The sequence below is a fragment of the Syngnathus leptorhynchus genome, chromosome 2 (assembly GCF_054491065.1).
Source record: "Syngnathus leptorhynchus isolate UIUO chromosome 2, UIUO_Slep, whole genome shotgun sequence".
NCBI lineage: Eukaryota > Metazoa > Chordata > Actinopteri > Syngnathiformes > Syngnathidae > Syngnathus > Syngnathus leptorhynchus.
The window spans coordinates 8,568,394-8,587,702 of NC_141196.1; the positions used below are offsets into that span (position 1 = coordinate 8,568,394).

General features: G+C 42.2%; 5 protein-coding genes and 1 long non-coding RNA gene across 9 annotated transcripts; 5 read left to right on the forward strand and 1 right to left on the reverse strand.

The window, feature by feature from the left end:
- Positions 1-590: 590 nt before the first annotated feature.
- On the forward strand, positions 591-3,275 carry LOC147060581 (wee1-like protein kinase 1-A). Its single transcript, XM_085906402.1, has 9 exons — positions 591-956; positions 1,342-1,541; positions 1,622-1,664; positions 1,737-1,909; positions 2,012-2,280; positions 2,358-2,426; positions 2,605-2,690; positions 2,782-2,952; positions 3,141-3,275. The coding sequence occupies exons 1-9, from the start codon at positions 630-632 to the stop codon at positions 3,237-3,239; spliced, it is 1,437 nt and encodes a 478-aa protein (XP_085762528.1). The 5' UTR covers positions 591-629; the 3' UTR covers positions 3,240-3,275.
- Positions 3,276-5,707: 2,432 nt separating this feature from the next.
- LOC147060582 (cyclic nucleotide-gated channel alpha-2-like) lies at positions 5,708-9,613 on the forward strand. 2 transcript variants are annotated; one of them, XM_085901952.1, is made up of 12 exons: positions 5,708-5,826; positions 5,911-6,018; positions 6,284-6,373; positions 6,881-6,991; positions 7,060-7,251; positions 7,333-7,440; positions 7,511-7,617; positions 7,755-8,242; positions 8,330-8,608; positions 8,692-8,790; positions 8,874-9,251; positions 9,413-9,613. In XM_085901952.1, the coding sequence occupies exons 3-12, from the start codon at positions 6,285-6,287 to the stop codon at positions 9,596-9,598; spliced, it is 2,037 nt and encodes a 678-aa protein (XP_085758078.1). In that variant the 5' UTR covers positions 5,708-5,826; positions 5,911-6,018; position 6,284; the 3' UTR covers positions 9,599-9,613. The 2 variants fall into 2 exon arrangements, with proteins under 2 accessions (XP_085758078.1, XP_085758069.1); XM_085901943.1 differs by having other exon boundaries at positions 5,786-6,018.
- Positions 9,614-10,254: 641 nt separating this feature from the next.
- On the forward strand, positions 10,255-11,480 carry LOC147060583 (uncharacterized). The gene is made up of 5 exons (XR_015063071.1): positions 10,255-10,304; positions 10,749-10,808; positions 10,937-11,056; positions 11,155-11,261; positions 11,335-11,480. It is a non-coding gene; the product is annotated as an uncharacterized LOC147060583 (long non-coding RNA).
- Positions 11,481-11,719: 239 nt separating this feature from the next.
- Positions 11,720-13,809, forward strand: fgl1 (fibrinogen-like 1). Its single transcript, XM_085905436.1, has 7 exons — positions 11,720-11,788; positions 11,922-12,081; positions 12,151-12,319; positions 12,419-12,516; positions 13,099-13,187; positions 13,293-13,480; positions 13,588-13,809. The coding sequence occupies exons 1-7, from the start codon at positions 11,720-11,722 to the stop codon at positions 13,778-13,780; spliced, it is 966 nt and encodes a 321-aa protein (XP_085761562.1). The 3' UTR covers positions 13,781-13,809.
- A 1,534-nt stretch (positions 13,810-15,343) lies between these two features.
- On the forward strand, positions 15,344-16,693 carry LOC147060585 (N-acetyllactosaminide beta-1,3-N-acetylglucosaminyltransferase 2-like). The gene has a single exon (XM_085903125.1). The coding sequence runs from the start codon at positions 15,344-15,346 to the stop codon at positions 16,691-16,693; it is 1,350 nt and encodes a 449-aa protein (XP_085759251.1).
- Positions 16,694-17,401: 708 nt separating this feature from the next.
- On the reverse strand, positions 17,402-19,204 carry eif1ad (eukaryotic translation initiation factor 1A domain containing). Of its 3 annotated transcripts, none has more exons than XM_085903163.1 (5): positions 19,079-19,204; positions 18,437-18,548; positions 18,148-18,256; positions 17,954-18,062; positions 17,402-17,861 (listed from the first exon to the last, which is right to left on the reverse strand). In XM_085903163.1, exons 2-5 carry the CDS (start codon positions 18,521-18,523, stop codon positions 17,648-17,650), a joined length of 519 nt encoding a protein of 172 aa, XP_085759289.1. In that variant the 5' UTR covers positions 18,524-18,548; positions 19,079-19,204; the 3' UTR covers positions 17,402-17,647. The 3 variants fall into 3 exon arrangements, with proteins under 3 accessions (XP_085759289.1, XP_085759280.1, XP_085759297.1); XM_085903154.1 differs by having other exon boundaries at positions 18,989-19,185; XM_085903171.1 differs by having other exon boundaries at positions 19,110-19,171.
- Positions 19,205-19,309: the final 105 nt, after the last annotated feature.

Here is a 19,309-nt window from a genome sequence, read left to right on the forward strand (position 1 = left end):
CGATTATTCTAGTGGTTAATTTGATTTTAACAGCGAAGAACTGTTTCGGAGTGTGAGTGATGTGTATGCTTTTATGATGATGATGGTCATGATTATTATTATCATTAGTGGTGGTATAGATTAGTGGATATTTTATTGAAAAGAAAACTTCAAACTGAAGCATTATTTGTTGCCCATATTGTTAGACAACAATATCCTGCCTACCTGAATATTTAGAGCATGTTAAAAAAAGTCACGCTGAACATTATCTCAGGAAAACGTGGCCCCCGCAGAAATGCATGATACTTCTTCACGAAGTATGTCTTTGCTTAGAGTATAGACATTCCACCTACATTATGTTGCATTTCAAAGAATACAGTATTATTTATTTAGTCATTTAAAAACTGATTTCCATATATTTATCAAACACAAAGAAAAATACTCTGCAGAATCCTATTCGTACAATTTCTATACATTTCGAACCGATCAAATGATGCGAGGATGGTTGTACTACTAAATCCCGGTAGATGGCGACAGCGGCACTTCTATGGTTGCCAGCTGCCAACCAACCAAACAATGAAGTAGCACAACGAACCGCTGATTGGCTCCATCTCATGACGTAACCAACCGCCGAGAAGACAAACGAAGCCATGGAGACGACACCGAGGCCGAGTGAGGACATCGAAAAGAGCGTTCCAATGCGCGAGCGAAGAAGCACCGCTGTCAAGCGGCTAAAATTCCACAGTAGCCCCGTGAGGATTCGTTCATGCGGGGGTGACGAGGTCACGCTATGGAGCTTGAAAGGCTGCGGATCACCCAACACCGGTGTCTTGGCCACATGCTCCACGCCTACCAAAAAGCCTTCGCGATTCTACGAGGACTCACCAGAACGAACCTCCCCGCAAACCACATCTACAAACACTCGGTGCAAAAACGTCAGGAGACGAAGACTTTTGGACACTCCGTTTGATGCAACGGTTTGTATTCGACGATAACCTTCTCTGAGTATTTCAACGATTGTTATTTTTTTCCCCCCTTGCGTGATGCGTCAGTTATTTGACGGTTGAAATTTAAATAGGAGCTTCAAAACTGACCGTTGAAAAATGAAAGATGAAATGTTCACGTTTCCGCCAAATTTGAGAAGTACGAACCGTTGCCAGTGAACCTATTTTCCTCTTTTATGCTCTGCCTACTTTTAGTCTGTGACAGACTGCAGAGAGAGTCAGTGTCGAGCAAAAATTCAAGTCTTCTCGGTCAACAATTTAAAAATAAAAAAGTTGGTTGTTTAAATTATGAAATTGATGAGTGCGCAGGCACTCAAGTGACCTGTATTGATAAATGTCAATTTGTATGTTTGCACAGAGTGTGTTATCCCCAGCAAAGAACTCCAGCATCACCTTTCCCTGCAAGCGATCTCTATTCAAGAATGGGAAACGTTCCACAAGGTCCAGTCCAGAGGTCAGCAGCATCAGACCTCAGGTCAACTCGAATCCTTTCAGTCCCCTCTCACTCCTCATCCAGTCTCCTCCACCGCAGAAGAACCAGTGCAAGAGATCACTCATGTATGTACATTTTTCGGATCATTGGAGATCAGTGCCCTTGTTCACATGCTTTCGCCACTGACTGTAAGATTGTTGTCCAGGTCTTATGGAGAAGACAAGAATACAAGTAAAGGAGACTCTAAGGTAAACATTTTCTCTGAAAGTGATGTATAAGTCACGGGAAACGGTGGTAACCCCCATGTTTGCTACTTTTAGAGGTTAACTGCGCTGAGAAACGATGCGACGTCCCGGTATACCTCAGAGTTCCTCGAGCTGGAGACGATTGGAAGCGGACAATTCGGCGCGGTTTTCAAATGTGTGAAAAGGCTGGATGGCTGCATCTACGCTATCAAGCGATCAAAGAAACCACTTATGGGATCGGTAGATAAGTAAGTGGAGCGTTTTATATGGCAAAAAAATGGATATTGTGAAAAGTCAAGGGTTCCCATACACAGTGAAAACATTCAAATGTCTTTGTTCTTCCCATACAGACATTGCGTCATGCGGGAAGTGTTTGCCCACGCCGTACTGGCCCAGTATCCCAACGTGGTGCGTTACTACTCGTCTTGGGTGGAGGACGACCACTTGCTCATTCAGAACGAGTACTGCGACGGCGGCACGCTAGCTGACGCCATTGAACGCAACTCGAAGCGGCTCGCCTCCATGTCGGAAGCGGACCTCAAAGATCTACTGCTACAAGTCGCGCGGGGCCTGGAGTGCATCCACTCAATGTCGCTGGTGCACATGGACATCAAACCGAGTGAGTTTTAGTGGTTGTGCTACAAATAGATGCAGTGCAAATGAGAAAACTGACCGAGTGTTGTTTTGGATTCCAAGGCAACATCTTCATAGCCAAGAAGCCCGGATGCAGCTGTGATGAGGATGACAAGTCAACCTACAAAATCGGTATGACCTTTTTTTTCTTCTTCTGTTACTCTTACGTCATTGTGCAGGGTGTCATTGGTTTATGTTTCGAGGTTACGAATAAAGGCACAGCATAAAAATACCTCTGTTGTAAATGAAGCCCCCCCGCCCTTCACTTGATTGACATTGGATATCGGAACAAATATGTGCCTGCTTCCAGGTGATCTTGGTCATGTGACCCAGGTTAACAATCCTCAAGTGGAAGAAGGTGACAGCAGATATCTGGCCAATGAAGTTCTACAAGAGGTTTGTCATCTATAGAGGGAAAATGGGGGAGAAAAATTGTACATTTGAGAAATGCACACATTCTAACCTCATCCATTTTTTACTTTTGTAGGACTACAGTAACTTGACAAAGGCCGACATTTTTGCCCTTGCTCTTACTGTTGTTAGCGCCTCAGGGGCCGAGGCTCTGCCCTCCAACGGGTACAAGTGGCACAAAATTCGACAGGGTGATCTTCCCGCCATGCCATGTGTGCTCACGCCAGAGTTTTTCAGTCTTCTCGAGGTGACTGCAAAGTGATTTTATACTGCCATCTCGTGTACATGTTGACAATTACATACATTTGAAAGCACTAACATGGATGAAAAGGATCATTTTTAGACTGTAAATCGTTTCAGAGTCGGTCAAAAAAATCCATCATGAAATTGAAAAACATTTTCATTAATATATCATGTTCCTATTTTGCTTTTCAGATGATGATACACCCTGACCCAACAAGAAGGCCTTCGACCCATGACATAATCAGAAATTCAGTAATCCAGACAACAGATTGTAAAGAAAAATATCAATAAAGCTCTTGTGTAAAGAATGAGTCACATTTTCAGATTCTTACACATTTGCCTCAAGTCACCACCTCATTACCACAAATCCTGTTTTTTTTTTTCTCCAAACCTTTATCTCAATAAACAACAATAATTATGCCCAAACATGTACTAAACTATATCTGTCAAAAAGTAGGATTACAGGAGATGGCATTCAATTTTCAACAAAAAATTATTTTCAAATTAGCCTTGTGAGAATGACAATGTGCTGCTGGAATCATTCTAACATCACTTTTGGTTATTCTAGCAGGAGGCGGGACAGCTTCGGTCACCTGTTTCCCCTTTGAAGACATGGCAAAGAAAATTCAAGAAGTCAGCATGTGAGCTCTACTGTAAGTTTCCCATGAACTATTTTTAACATTTTTCATACATAGAGTACACATACAAACAAATAGGATATACAGTATCTTGAACTTTTATGTGACTATCATCATGTGACATTAAGACATCAAGGCCGCCGATATCTTTGAAGGTTTTGTTTTTGGAAAGGTTTGGCCACGTCCGTGACAAATAAGAGTCAATATTATTTGGCATACATGTGAATGGAACATTCTGTACTTGTTTAGCGTAAGTAAATTCAACAGGTAAATTATGCTTTTGAATGGATTGATGCTGGTTGTCTCACTGGGTTTTAGCCTGGTCTACCAATTGTTGTCAGTCCTGCTGTCCTGGGTTCTGCGTGGACGTGGGCTTAAAAGAAGAGGACGTGGCGCCGGTCCGATGGGTTGTGGTTCATCCAAGTCACGTGACCTAACGCCCAGCTATGACCTCCACAGTCCACGCAGGAACGTCTGCAGGTTTCCCAACACGTTCCACAGCACCTGGATCAGTGCAACTCTACAAGCGGTGCTCCATCTGAAAGTGGTGCAGAAGGATTTTGGACCCAAACGCTGCCGCCTTTTGGCTGAGGTGTCATCCATGACAAAATTGGCTGAGGTATTCTGCAGCGCTCTCCAAGATCCTGGACGGACATTCACTGACAAGGAAATGTTTGGACTTTGCCAGGAGCTTGTTTTGTTATGGCAGAACGATCCGCTGGATCTCGTCCAGCCCTTGTTGTTTTGGTTCCAACAATGTGGTCTTCCGACGGCTATTTCTGTAAAGGCAGTCAGGACGTGCGAACACTGCAAAAAAACAACCTCCAAAATCTTAGACCTGGGCAACCTCTTTGTCTTGCCAGGACCCGCCACAAAAGAAAGCGTATCCTCTCTGTTTCGCCGTGCTATCATTTCTGAGCAAATGTGTGTTACATGCACGCACGTGACAAAGACTGAACACTTCTGGACATTTCCCGACATCCTGACTGTTCAGCTCCCACGAGGAGACGCAGGTGCATACGTCGGTGCTAGCGAAGAGATAGACATACACGTGGAGCCCCACCAGAAGTTGACATACACGCTGACATCCGTCTTGGCTCACAGGGGTCACGGCACGTACGCGGGTCACCTTTGGACCTACCTTCTATTGCCGTACGGCACCGTCAAAGCCGACAACTGCCAAGTGTCACTCATCGAAGGACGACCGCGAGAACTTCACAGTAGCGGTGTCCTCTTTTTCTACGAACGCCTGAGCGGCTAAAACACAAAGCCCACCTCGAAGCTGTAGTAACTTTGTGTACTAGCCTAATTGGCGTTAATTTTGTTGTATACACACTTGATGTCGTTGAAGTGTCCTGTCTTGTTACTTTGTTCGAATTATTATTATTAGGACCTTCAATATGTTGTTGCCTCCATAAAGTATAAAGTGGTGTTTCCTAAAAATTGCTCAGTGATTGAAATGGCTTACGTACAACGCACCTACAAAAAGAATGAGAATGGTTTTGTGTGATATCAGCCATGAAAAATCTGGTCAACAAACACTTTCAAATGACTAAAACTGTAGAAGGTCATCATTTCTTCGCATTTTCTACCCAGGGAACCCCGCCTTCTCCGTTTGCTAAAGTTTTAACTGAAAATATCCAACCATTGCTCATTCGGGCAAAAATTCAGAGACGGCAACAACCGGGTCAAAATTGCTGTGATGTTTCAAACACCGACCCCTGTCCTAAAAACTCTATTAGAGGATTTTAGAAACTTTTGAAATTCTCACGAGGGTTGCAAGGATAGACTGTATCGGTCTGTCGTGGTGAAGGAACTGAGACGAAAGGCAAAGCTCTTAAATTTACAGGATGTTTCTACCTTCATCTATGGTCACGAGCTGTGGGTTGAAATATAATTGATATAAGATCCCTGACCAAGATGAATTCCGTCCACAGGGTGTCTGGGTTCTCCCTATTTACACTTAAGTTACATTAACCTACATCCACTGCTCATACGATCGTAGTGAAGCAACATCTAACCCACACGTCAAAAATAGAATCAACACATTCTTCATTTATCTGTGCATGATTTCATGTCCTTCCTTTTTTTTTTTTATGAAAAAAGAGATAAGCCATCAAAGGAGTTGAAACCAAAGGCTAGGTCTCTGTGTGCTTCGTCCCACATCTCTCTGTAATCAGGAGACAAGACACACTTGTGGTTGTGAGGCCACTTCAAACGATGCTCTTGAATTCAGATGAGTAAAAAGCAACACGTGCACATACACACGATTTGCATTTGAAAGTATTCTTTTGTCAACGCTTGTGTGCCATGTGATCACGTAGGAGATGTTTTCAGTCCTCACAATATTAGTCTTCACAATTGGTACGGCCTGAATCCGCATACATGAAGATTTCTTCATGAGCTGAACATCACGTCAGGAAATTCACCAGGTGTGTTGAACATGTTTGTTTCTTTGACCTTTCTTTAATAATGCGAAACAATTTTATTAGCATGACATTTGGTTTCCATGGTGATGCATGCTACTAAATGACCGTCCTTTGAGTATTATGGTTCTACCAATGGTTTAGTATGTTTACTGACATGAATGTCCTTCAATCTCACAATATTTCATCTTTCTTGTCATAATATGTGTACAGTATGACATCATCGCTTACATACAAGCTGAATGTTAAATAATGAAACAATTGTGTGCAGTATGCCACATCCAGTGCACGATTCTCAAAGGTTGTCTGTGAAAACATGGGAAGAGGAGGAAAGTGACCATGCTGACAGCCCGCTTAGCAGGTACACGCACGCACACACACACACACACACACACACACACACACACACACACACACACACACACACACACACACACACACACACACACACACACACACACACACACACACACACTCCTTTAACCACGTAATATGTTATTCAGGCACATTTGGCATCTTGACAATTATATAAAACTAAGTTTCAAAATGGGAGACAGGAGTATCCAAACAATTTTATATTAGGATACTGAAAGTATTAAATCTTTCATAGTGATTGTTTTCTCCAGATCAGACATTACATATTAATCTTAATCCTTCGACTAATGCTAATGATTGTCGTTTGTTGTTTACTGCTTAGAAGCCCAACTGAAATTGCTTTGTTTGGTTGTTGTGATTATATATTGTCTCTTTGAGGTATTGTTCCAGATTTGACTTGATAGCACCCCATGGATATTTACAGGAAAATTCATCCTCCTTCATTGAAGCCACTGCACCTCGCTAGATTTATCATCGCATTTGTATTTTGTAGAGTGCAGTCCATGTGCGATGACACTTCCTCAGAACTACAAAGAATGGCGGCCATTGACAGGAGAGATGCCAATTCACTGAATTCCCATCAAGGCCGAGGTGCCCTCTCCAGGTATGAGATTGATCGATAAGACAAGAGCAGTTTTGGTGTCGCTGAGTTATTATTTTTTTTTTTTTTAGGATAGTGAACATGGTGATGACTCTCAGAGAATGGGCACAGAAGAGCGTAGCTGAGGAGACACAGCGGCCTGATTCTTTTTTGGAACGTTTCCGAGGCCCCGCCCACTTGGACATACATGCCCCACCCAGCCGATTTAGTCATAGCCACAACGGTTCGGATACAGATGGTGAAATGAGATGCTCAAAAAGAAAGTAAGGAAAAAAAAAAACATTTCAGAGAATGAAATAAACACCAAGTTCCTTCACTCTTTATGACCGTATTCTCAATTTTAGGAGGAAATGTAACAATATAATCCTTTCGCCATCGGATGATGCGTATTACCACTGGCTGATGGTGATTGGTCCTGCTGTTTTTTATAACTGGACCCTGTTAGTTGTCAGGTTGGAAAAAGTTTCAGTTTGTTTTTCCTCAAATTGCTTCAGATCAAATATCTCAGATCTGGTTTTGTAGGGCCTGTTTTGACGAGCTGCAGACGAGAAATATTTTGGTGTGGCTGGTCATGGACTACATCTGCGACGGAGTCTACATCCTGGACATCGCCGTTCGTCTTCACACGGGTACTTAGCATTTGATCGGAAAATTCAAGAAGTAGATTGATGAGCCGTGACAACGTCTGCGTGTGATGACATCACAGACTGTAGAGTAGAACAATGTTAGTAACTTCTAGCTTTTCCATTTATGCATATTTCCCAAGGTTTCCTGGAGCAGGGCCTGATGGTGAAAGATGGCCATCGTTTGAGGGAAACCTATATTCGAACTTTACAATGCAAACTGGACATCTGCTCCATCCTTCCAACCGATCTGTTATATTTGACTTTCGGAGTCAGTCACACGCCCCTTCTCCGATTCAATCGTCTGCTGCGCTTGCCGCGGCTCTTTGAGTTCTTTGAACGTACGGAAACAAGAACAGGCTACCCAAATTCCTTCCGCATCTGTAAACTTGTTGTCTACATCCTGGTGATCATCCACTGGAATGCCTGCGGCTACTACAGTTTCTCCAAAGTCCTGGGACTGGGTTCCGACTCCTGGGTTTACCCCAATGCCTCGGATCCAGAGTATGCCTCCCTGGCCCGAAGTTACATATACTGCCTGTACTGGTCCACTTTGACGCTGACTACCATTGGAGAGACTCCGCCTCCTGTGAGAGATGAGGAGTATCTCTTCCTAATATTTGACTTTCTGGTAGGTCATTCAGTAACTTCTATTCATCTAACGCAGCCGTTGATGTCCCACAGTTGCTAACTGAGCAGTTTTTTGTTGTCGTTCCAGGTCGGCGTTCTGATTTTTGCGTCCATTGTGGGAAATGTTGGAGCCATGATCTCAAATATGAATGCTACGAGAGCAGGCTTTCAGGCTCGTGTGGATTCTCTGAAGCATTACATGCACTTCAGGCATGTCAACAAGGTATTAGAACAGCGTGTCATTCGGTGGTTTGACTACCTCTGGACTAATAAGAAGACCATCGATGAACAGGAAGTTCTGAGGAGCTTACCCAGTAAATTAAGAGCAGAGATTGCAATCAATGTTCACCTGGAAACACTGAAGAAGGTATCGATTTTGTCGTAGAGTGTGAAATGTCGCATTCCAGCTCGTCTTGCAACAAAGAAATATTTGTGATTGTGCATATCTAGGTGCGTATTTTCCAGGACTGCGAGGCAGGTCTTTTGGTGGAGCTGGTGCTCAAACTTCAACCACAGGTTTTCAGTCCAGGAGACTATATCTGCAGAAAGGTCCGTTTGAAATAGAGAACCAGCTTCAACGGAACACACATGAAGATTATGATTAAAATGTTATTGTTGATTCTTTTTCCAAGGGAGATGTGGGCAAGGAGATGTATATCATTAAAGATGGCCGCCTTGCTGTGGTGGGAGAGGATGGAGCTACGCAGTTAGCTGTCCTCACAGCTGGTAGTTGCTTCGGAGAGATCAGCGTCCTGAACATCAGTGGCAGCAAGATGGGAAACCGCCGCACGGCTAATATTCGCAGTCTGGGATACTCGGACCTTTTCTGCCTTTCCAAACAAGACCTGATGGACGCGCTGCAGGAGTTCCCTGACGCCAGGGCTCAACTGGAGCAGAGGGGTCGGGATATCCTGCGGAAGGAGGGGCTCCTGGAAGAAGTTAATGTGTCTGCTGGGGAGGAGCTGGAGGAGAAAGTGGAGAGGTTGGAAACCAGTGTGGATCGACTGCAGGTCAGTTGACACCTTACCAGTTGCAGTCAAATTCTATCAATAGGCGGAAATGGAGTGGTTTGACTTACGAGCGTGGTCACGGAATAAATTCAACTTACAAGTCAAGGCACCACTTTGCCTTTTATAATGCGTGTTGGTTTCTCTCATGGTGTAATTTCCAGACAAGTTTGGCGCGTCTGCAGAGTGAGTTCAACTCCACTCAGCTTCGAATGAAACAGCGTATGACAGCCCTCGAGCACAACATCACCACGGTAACCACAGGCAGCGGTTTTCTGTCAGACACAGATGGCAACGACAGCGCATCTGGTGGCGGCGGGATGCGAAGCCAAATAAATATTCGGCTTTAATTAACGATAATAGAAACTATTATTATTATTATTATTTTATTGTTTTCATACATTGTGATATTTGTAAGCTTCCGTCATTACAACAGAGAGGATTTGAGTATTCGGTGAGTTTAATCGGCCTGCAAATGACCCCATTAACTGCTGTGTTAACAATTTTATAAATCTCAGCAAATATATTGGAATTTTACGAAATATGTCATTGGCCCATCAGGTAACACATGATTTAACGTCTTTGTAGCTTATTTGTCAGGTTAATACTTTTCTATGGTTGTTGGTGTGAATGAGTCAGTTTGCCTTCCAAGCAGTATTCCTCAAGGGTCCATTTTAGTAATGGATCTCAAGACAGTTGAATGAAATGAAGTCCAAATGAATTTTTCTTGTAACCTCGATGGTACCGAGATTACAGTAAAATAAATTTCAAGTTTAATCCTGACAGAATAGTTTCATATGAATTAAATAAATATTTCCGCAATGATTTTCAATATGTACATGAACTGGCAATGTCATTGGTGCAAATGTTAAAGTAAAGATCATAAAACCACATGAAAGTTATTTTTCGGGATATGGAAAGTGCATGCTCTGCAGCTGTGTCAGCCAATGAATATTAACGACCAAAGTTCAACATAACCTTTCTGCAAGACTCCAGGAAGTGACTGTGGGAGTGTCCTGTGAAAAGAGTGAGAACACTGTATTTGTGGGAAAAAAGGTAATTGTCTATTGCTGATTCTTATTTGTGTTTTTTTTTCTTCTTTAAATGGGCAATCGTGACTTTTCATCAATTTATCTCAATCTTCTAAGAGCTACAGTTTAAAAAAAAAAAATACAAAGCTAAACCTCCTTTTTGTAGTGCAATGACCGATCAAGAGTAAAACAGTCTTTTATTGACTCTTTATCGCAGGCTAATTATTTATTTTTCACGTGCGCGTGTGGACTGGACCCTTTCCGTCTCTTTTTATACTCACACTTATGTAGACACGATTAGTATATACACAATGCTTAATGAGTTGTTATCAGACATAATTAATTTATGCCTGAGCAATCCTAATCAACAGCGCAAGAATTTTCCAAGCCCAATTGTTGAAATGTTTCTGTCAGGATTTGGTGATCAAGTGTTGTGGCATATGTTTGCGCTGAGTGTGCTTCTTCACAGATGGCGCTTTGCATTGCCTTGGTAGCAGCCAGTGTGGTACCAGTGTCTGCAGCGGAACCGGTAAAACCTGCTTCAAAATCATCTAAATTTTAATCATGCTCACTAGAGGAGCTCAGAATTCTTTAAGGTGTCTCCAAAACTAAAAGCCCCAAGAGTGGAATCAAATCAGCTTGAATTGTTTGTTGCAGCAGAGCCTCATCGAAGGTCTTTTTTTGGCCACGCATGAGCGGCCCTGGCTCTTTGCTGTCTACGTTTTCATCGTTGGACTTCCCGTTATTCTTTTCATCAGCTGCATGTGGCCTGACATGGTGTTTTGAGCTAGATTTTTTTTCCTCTTTCTCTCAAAATCAGCTCGTTTGAATCGTCTAAACTTTAGACGACTAATTTTATACCTGTTTGAATTTAGAGGTTTGGCCCCCCTGATCAACAATATTACTTTAAAAAGACTGATGACGTACAACCGGATGACCCCAAGAGCTCGGAAAGGAAGCAACCAATCCATGCATAGCACTGGTAATTCTACTTCAAGTAAAGTGGTTCAATCTAAACAATGCATGCAGAATAATATGCTCTTCTTTTGTGTTAGGCAAAACTGACAGAACATTGGCAAGAAGAAAAGACACACGCTGTCAGCAGAGGAACCGAATAAGATTCGACAGCTCCACGACTATGCTGTTCTTGACCCTTGCCAAAATGCAATAAAAGAAGCGAAAATATCAGCAAATAAAAATGTGGAACATATCTTTGGTTCAAATCTACTCAGTTACCCATAACAACAATATTTGTGTGCATCTGTTCCTAATATTTCTTGCATACTTTGAAAGTTTTATCACTGCAGCTAATCAGGCATTTCGTCAATGTCTTGGCCCTGGTGTTGTTATGTTGGGAAGAGCGACAAGAAGAAAAAAAACACTGAATCCAGAGAGGAGGTTTGTTCACTTGTGGTTAATTTCGAACCGACTCAGAAGAGGATGGCTGCGCAATTGCATCTGAATGGCATTCATCTAAGCGTCTTCATAATTTGCTTTCATTCTCTCTGCGTAAGTCTCACCGCATATATTCAATACTTCTTTGTGTCACGTTAAGCTGTAGCTCATTTATTCGTTTATTGACTGCATGGTGAACGTACGTAGTTATGTAGCAGTGACAATGATTTTGGCTGTTCTTGTGCAGGCATCGGACCAATGTGACGAGGAACTGAAGAGGCTGCAAGAACAGGAGAATCATCTGAAAAGACAGCTTCAAAAACAAGACCTCCTCCTACGCAGGCTACGGCTGTTTAACCAAGCTGGCGATGAAGCAAATACCAGAGTCAACCAAACCAAGCACGGAGGTCAAGATGCAAAAAGGTCAGCCACCCTTTTCCTGCAAGTTTTTTTTTTCATTTTATTTTATTTCACAGAGTTGGAAGACTGCTCCCACATCTACAGCGCTGGCTCTAAAGCCAGCGGTTACTACAACATCCGACCGCATGGCTCCAATGCTTCGGTCAGAGTCTTCTGTGACATGAGTGAAGGAGGTGGTTGGACTGTGATGCAAAAAAGGATCAACGGAGCAGAACATTTTAACAGGTGCTTCTGTTGTAGCCTCAGTGATGAAATGAATACAAATCAGACGGAATAGTGAGGGAAGGTCGATATATCTGTCTGTCTGTCTGTCCGTCCGTCTAGATCCTGGCTAGAATACAAGGATGGCTTTGGAAACATGGTTGCAGACCTTGATGAGTTTTGGCTTGGGAATGACAACTTGCATTCTATCACTGCACAAGGTCAGTATGTGTTGATCGTAGCCTTTGAGCATCCATTTTTCGCTCTTGGGGTCCAAGCGCCATACATACATTTGTTATGTTGCATTTTATTTATATCAACGTTCCTTTGCTGAAATGAATTGAAATTCCATCAGCCCATTCTTTGTTGAAGAAAAATAGCACTGTGTTGTAAAGCAAGGCAAGGCAATTTTATTTAGCACAACATCTCATGTGTTTGAATTGTCAAACTAACAATTAACATAGGTGACAATGTAGAAAGGCTGCTCCCGTAAGTGAAATACCAATAATATTTTGTTTGTTCGTCATTCACTTTTCTCTTCACAATCTGAGTTGCTTGAGAACAAGTGCTGCAAATTGTTGTCACGGTAACAAAAGCAGAACTCAGACAGCTGGAGTGAGAGGAGTGGTTCATAAGTAATATTTTTGAGACTTTATTTGTAATTTTAAATTATTTCATTTTCTCAAAAAGAGTTCATTTGAATGAGCTATATTCTTCATCTCTATACGTAGTATGATTTGAAGAAAATGAGCTATTTTTAACTCTTCAAATTGGTCCAATGGAAGTCTTTCTTTTTGTTTTAGGCAACTACACACTGAGAATTCATCTGGAAGACTTTGAGGGTAACCAGCGCCATGCCGACTACAAAAACTTCAATATTGCAGATGAAAAGGTTTTAGTATCATTTAGCACGATTATTCAAATCATACTTTCCCCATCACTTACTGGTTTGCTCTGATTTCAAATAAATTTCCACATCTTCCATTTATCTTTGCAGGATCACTACAAACTCACCTTCGGCGCCTACACGGGCACAGCTGGAGACGCTTTGTCTGGCAACTACCAGGTCGGTGTGTCAGACTGGGCCGCTCACCAGGGCGTCCAGTTCAGCACCTATGATAAGGACAACGACAACTATCAAGGCAGTTGTGCGCGGGAAGATAAAGGAGGCTGGTGGTTCAACAAGTAGGCCAACTTTCAGCTTGCAAGTGAAGCTATCTGAAATGGATCATTTTGGTACCTTGTTGCATCCTGACGCTTTGCCCTTTTCATTTGATTGTGTTTCTCCCCAGGTGCCACTCTGCCCATCTCAATGGCAGGTACTACCCCGATGGGTACTATAGTGGACTGACAGATGATGGTGTGGTTTGGTACACTTGGAGAGGATGGTGGTATTCCCTGAAACACAGCATCATGAAACTACGACCTGATAACTTCAAAATGGACCCTTTGGACGACCCTAATGTTGTTCGTGGTGATCCTTAAGTCCAACTTGGATGGTGCCTTGAAATGTTTTGTGAGTTGAATGCAAAGGCAATTCATCTGTTCCATCGAGGCGGTCGCAACTCCTCGATAAGTTGCAGACGTTATTAGTTGCCTTTTGCAGAGGATAAAGAATATATGCATGAAGCTTCTTTTTCGAGAATTGCTCACTATCTGCTGAATTGCTGCTTTTTATGAAGTGACGAGTCCACATACAGTACTTGGATCTCAAAATTTCAAAAATGCATATTTCTTTGACTTTGTGGCAATTTACATAAAGCAACAAACTAAAAAAAGAATATTTTTATTTTTTTCTTAATGTATCAACTGGGGATGGCTAGAGGTGTGCTACAGGCCCGTCTGTGTAAGCCCAGTTAAGACACTAGCATTTGATTTGATTTTCTAAAATATATTTCTAAATGATTTCCCCACCCTCCTTTGTATTACTCAAGCCCCCGTAGAGGCAAAATCTTGCTTGCTACCAATTCTACTTCATCAGGGCTCCTCTCTTTGACTCAATTCCAAACGGCGTTGAAATGGCAATTCCGGTCAAACCTGACGGGGGCTAGGAAGTGATTTCGCCAACAATATGCATTCATGTCTTAAGTTGACTTTCACAGAAAGATTTGCAACATTCAAATCAGGTGCTAGACTGGTTCTTCAGGGTGGGGGGGCTTTCCAGTGGGGGTGTTTAAGAAGAATGTGACCAATGTTAATGCAAATTTTAGTCAGCTTAAAATTTTGGGTGGGGGGAAGGATTGGAGATGGAAAAATTGTCTTTACAGATAAGATTTGTTTTCCCAGTGTCAGACACAGTCACTGGATTTCAGTTCCCCTTCACCATTGTGTGAATCGTTTTGAGGGCGCCTTCACTTCAGTTGTACCTGATGAGGCAACAAGTGGGCGGATTCCTTATGCACATACCAGCAGCCTTCAAATTGACTCCTCTAAAGAAGCAGTTGCAGTTTATCTCTCCTCTGAAATTGGAAGGATGTCATTGGTCAACAGACCAAATTATTGAAATCATATTTCGGTACGTGAGGAACAATTGGTGACATCACTGTAGCATGGGAAATTAATTCTATTTGCTTATCAGACGAACGGAATAAGTCTTGGGCCAAATCAGGTGAGCAGAAAAAAACTGAATTTTGAACTTACCCATTTAAAAAAAACAAAAACATACATCTCACATGATATTTAGATCACATGAAAGTGAATTGCTGAACACCAAAAAAAGTTCAATATTATGTGTGATAAGTTTTGTTTTTTTAAGGTGGTACCTTTAAAATTTTAAGGTGATAAGTTTCATGTTTTAACGTGATCTTCTTTCTATTTTATTCACTTTTACGTTCAGAAATATTCTGTTGAAAGATTGATGCCCATTACTGTCCAAAGGTTTTCAAATGCTTGGACTTTTTAACAAGACCAAAGGTTTTGAGTGGCAGTTTTCAAATGCTCTTCATTGTTTGAAAATCTCGTTAAGGACACGATATATTTCTGTAAACAGCCAACTCAGCACTACTGCCATTATTGAAACTAAGCTATCATGTGTGCCTTTGCAGTTGAATGGCACGGTGCCACTATCGTCGAGCGTTGATCTGCGTATGCAGCCCGTGCATCTTCCTGCTCGTGCTCTTCCTATTCCTCGGCATCATGGTGTGTTCAAACATGAATAAGGCCACCAGAAGTATTCATTTTGTGGCCTCTGGAAGTTTTAAAAATAAGAACTTGCCAAAACCTTTCTGGAAACTCCACGAAGAGGCTTTTTGGAACCATCTTCAATTGACCCTTGATCGCCAATTCAATCCCATTCTGAATCCCCAAAATGCCAACATGAGGTTTAGGAGTCACGCCTTTTATGTTTCCCTTATGAATCGAAGCTTCTCGGAGGTGACTGACTCGGATCCCGTGAGGAGGAAAATGGAGCAGCTACCTCCGCAGATGCGAGATTTTGTGAGCCACATGAAACGGAGAAGTTACCCGGTTCTCATCCAGCCTGCTGACCTGACCTGTGGAGCAGGAGCAGTCGATGAGAAGGAACCACCGCTGCTCCTCCTCGCCATTAAGTCCACCGAGCTGAACTTTGAGAACCGCCAGGCTATCCGTCAGACCTGGGGCCAAGCTGGCTGGGTGGCCACGCGTGGAATGGACGGCAGTCCAAGACAGAAAGTTGGGGGATATATCCGCCGGGTGTTCCTGGTAGGCAAAGAGTACCCCAGAGATTCTGGATGGGACACATCCGAGTTGCTGCAGGAAGAGGGCGAACAATATGGTGATATTCTACAGTGGGACTTCAACGACACTTTTTTCAACCTCACCCTGAAGGACGTGCTCTTCTGGAACTGGTTCTCCCACCAGTGCAGTAAGACACGCTTCGTATTCAAAGGCGACGATGACATTTTTGTCAACACGGTGAACATGATCACCTTCCTCCGAAACCAGCTAGAGAAGCCAAACGCAGAACGCACCATGAAAGAATTCATGGTCGGCGATGTCATCAGCGCGGCTTTTCCCAATCGAGTTCACCAGTCCAAGTACTTTGTGCCGGACAGCTTCTATAAAGGACTCTATCCCACTTATGCAGGTGGTGGAGGCGTGGTGTACTCAGGCCAGCTGGCCAAACGTCTTCACAACATCTCTGGAAGAGTTCACCTCTTCCCTATCGATGACGTATTTGTTGGCATGTGCATGGCACGGCTTAACGCGTATCCCATCCACCACCCGGGCTTCCTCACGTTTGACTTCCCATACGATGAAGACAGGGAGCCATGCGCATATCACAAAATCTTATTAGTCCATCAACGAAGCCCGAAGCAGCTAATTGAACTGTGGGACAAATTGTCCGAGACAAAGAACCAGTGTCGGCATGTGTCACTGAGGGTTTCTAACAAGAGGGAAAACACAAGAATAAACTAAGAAAGATTGCACAAGTGCTGATGTTTTACAAATAAATTGCTTCCACTACAGCTGTATTTGAATCAGTTAACCTTTGACCTTTTCAACGATGACATGTATGTCTGGGTGGCGATTAGCTCCCATGGCGCCACAAGACCTGCTAAACAAACCCTTGACTAAGATATGATTTGGTATATAGTGTCTTGAATCGAAAATGTTGATGTCTCAAATGCTGTTTTATTCATATGTGAGGTGTTAAGTCAAAAAGAAGGTGAAGTAAATTGCTTGATGAGATGTTGGCTGGAATTTACATTTCAACTATTATATTTATAAAAAATTAATTCAGACATAGTGACTGGATAACTTAATTGACTTTTCTCTAGCTCAGATTGACACACTTTTGATGGGAAAATGGACAACGCCATGTTGAGCTGACGTTAGCTTGCAGGCTAGTCCATAGGTTTTCCTACATTAAAATGACTCAAAGACATTACAAATATTTTACACAAACCGTACCTGTGAGAAATTGCTCTTGGCAAACCTAACAATGGGTTTGAGTCCCATTTGTCCCTTTAGAAGTTTCAACGTTGAGAAAAGTTCATCCTTGCTTCCACGAGGTAAGTAGATAGCCATAGGTTTAACAAAATGCTTCACAATTAATTATTTGGTATATATTCTGCTACACACTAGATACTGTAAGATAGAATTTGAAATTAAATTGATACAACATAATGTCAAAGTATAGTTTATGAGCATCCAAAGAATATACAATCAGATGAATTGTCACTCATTTGAGAAAATGTGATTTTTCTTTTTTTACTTTCTTCAGATACAAAACTCCTGCACGGCGGATTACATGCTAGAATAAGGTCGGCTGTTAAAGTGTCCAGCAGCTGCAATGTGAAGGAATAGGTTGAAGGATGACAACAACAAAAAAATCCATGGAATAGTCCCAACATGAGTCTCGTGCTCCCGCTATCGCTTTGTGTCATCGTCTTCTTGAGCATCACTGTCCTCATCATCTTCACTCTCACTGTACTGGTAAGTACAGCGGTTGGTGTTGACAAACAAATCATCCTCATTGTCATCAGAGTCGCTAGTGCTGGACTCCTCTTGGTCTTTCCGCTCTTTGTTATTTACTTTGTCTTTCTGTTGGATGGCCTTGTTTTCAATCACGAAGCCTAAGGGCCTGGACAAAGACAAATAGCACAAGGACATTAAGCAATGCTGAGGTCAAAAGAAACACCGGTGAGCGTGTGTCTTAGTTGACTTGCTACACACCACAGATGACTTTCTTGCAGGTACATGATGTGATCTTTGTACAGAATGGAGCTGATTTCCGCCTTCACCTTCTCCCCCTCTTCAATCGGATCCACGATCACATAATCACCTTGATGTGAAGAAACAAATATAAATGATTGCGCTTTGTTTACCATTTGGAATGGGTCACAAACACTACAAGTCTGCCAACTCACCTCTTTTGATCCAAATGTTCTTGCGGAATTTTGTGGGCATGCTCACCAAGAACATCTCGCCCTGAGCTGTGACAGCTTCATGGAGGTTGTTACCACGGCTACCAGTCACCTACAAGAGTGAGAGGGAGGGGACAGGGGGGTCATTAAGAGAGAAAATGAGCAAAAGCAACAACAACAACAAAAAAGTATTTATTCTCAGAAAACTAGTCACTACTTCTCTGCTTTGTCAACGTCAGAGCAGAAATTAACTCATGCTTGTTATCCACAATATAAAGCATTCTGAGACAACCTTCACAATCTGCTGGTTCTCCGTTGGCACGACAAAGTCTCCAAGAACTTCCTTGACGACGTGCTTGCGTTTTGTGGCCTGTGACATGATCAATGTTCACTTTCCAAGCCAGCTAAGGATCAATAAAACATTTCATAGATGGTATGAAACAATAATGAAGCAGTGGGTATTTTCTGAGACCTTAAAGCTATTTTAAAAACATTTCTCGCTTTACTTGCCCATTACGAATAAATAAAAACATCAGTGCTCCTTTTAATTCATTTTCACATTTCTCAACACTATGGACCACAAAAAGAAATGACGGAAATTGACACTAGACAACAACAAACTCAGTAATGACATTTTAATGTAATTAAACCCATATTGGAATGGCTACAGAGATCACATAATGCCTCGCAAAACTAAGTAAACCTTTCGAGATGTAGAAATGATAAGATCGCTGAAAGAGTAGTCTCGATAAATTAAATTAAAATGCCAGTAATCATCATGCTGACGTTCGCAGTCTCGCCATCGCGAAGATTGGCCGAGTTAGCGATAAAGTTATAAAAGTACCTTGGAATAAAGAAAGTCTTTACAGTTGCGAATGTGTCCCTAAATCTTGCCAGGATCCTAAAGTAACTTTAAAATAGTCTAAAATCTGACCTAACGACAGTCGAATTGAGCCACGCGTTACTGTAACACTTCACTTCCGGAACGGGGTTTGGGACGTTCTTCTTCGTTGGTGGCATAATTCTTCTTCTTCTTTGGTATGATGATCGAGTGCATTACTGCCACTTATTGCGTGGGGGTTTAGACAGCAATCACTTTTATTTATTTATTTTAAAGAAATAAATAATTTTTGGTCTACATTTTATGTTTGTGCATTGGAAAACA

Excerpts from the sequence above, each read along its gene's own strand:
- LOC147060585 (XM_085903125.1), top strand. The coding sequence starts at position 15,344 with ATGGCACGGTGCCACTATCGTCGAGCGTTGATCTGCGTATGCAGCCCG.
- fgl1 (XM_085905436.1), top strand. The coding sequence starts at position 11,720 with ATGGCTGCGCAATTGCATCTGAATGGCATTCATCTAAGCGTCTTCATA. Across the intron at positions 12,082-12,150 it reads CAACCAAACCAAGCACGGAG|AGTTGGAAGACTGCTCCCAC; the intron begins GTCAAGATGCAA and ends TTTATTTCACAG. Across the intron at positions 12,320-12,418 it reads GGAGCAGAACATTTTAACAG|ATCCTGGCTAGAATACAAGG; the intron begins GTGCTTCTGTTG and ends CCGTCCGTCTAG.
- eif1ad (XM_085903163.1), bottom strand. The coding sequence starts at position 18,523 with ATGTCACAGGCCACAAAACGCAAGCACGTCGTCAAGGAAGTTCTTGGA. Across the intron at positions 18,257-18,436 it reads AGAACCAGCAGATTGTGAAG|GTGACTGGTAGCCGTGGTAA; the intron begins GTTGTCTCAGAA and ends TCACTCTTGTAG. Across the intron at positions 17,862-17,953 it reads CTGCAAGAAAGTCATCTGTG|GCCCTTAGGCTTCGTGATTG; the intron begins GTGTGTAGCAAG and ends GTCTTTGTCCAG.
- LOC147060581 (XM_085906402.1), top strand. The coding sequence starts at position 630 with ATGGAGACGACACCGAGGCCGAGTGAGGACATCGAAAAGAGCGTTCCA. Across the intron at positions 1,665-1,736 it reads CAAGTAAAGGAGACTCTAAG|AGGTTAACTGCGCTGAGAAA; the intron begins GTAAACATTTTC and ends TGCTACTTTTAG. Across the intron at positions 1,910-2,011 it reads CTTATGGGATCGGTAGATAA|ACATTGCGTCATGCGGGAAG; the intron begins GTAAGTGGAGCG and ends CTTCCCATACAG.
- LOC147060582 (XM_085901952.1), top strand. The coding sequence starts at position 6,285 with ATGCCACATCCAGTGCACGATTCTCAAAGGTTGTCTGTGAAAACATGG. Across the intron at positions 6,374-6,880 it reads GCTGACAGCCCGCTTAGCAG|AGTGCAGTCCATGTGCGATG; the intron begins GTACACGCACGC and ends TGTATTTTGTAG. Across the intron at positions 8,243-8,329 it reads TCCTAATATTTGACTTTCTG|GTCGGCGTTCTGATTTTTGC; the intron begins GTAGGTCATTCA and ends TTGTCGTTCCAG.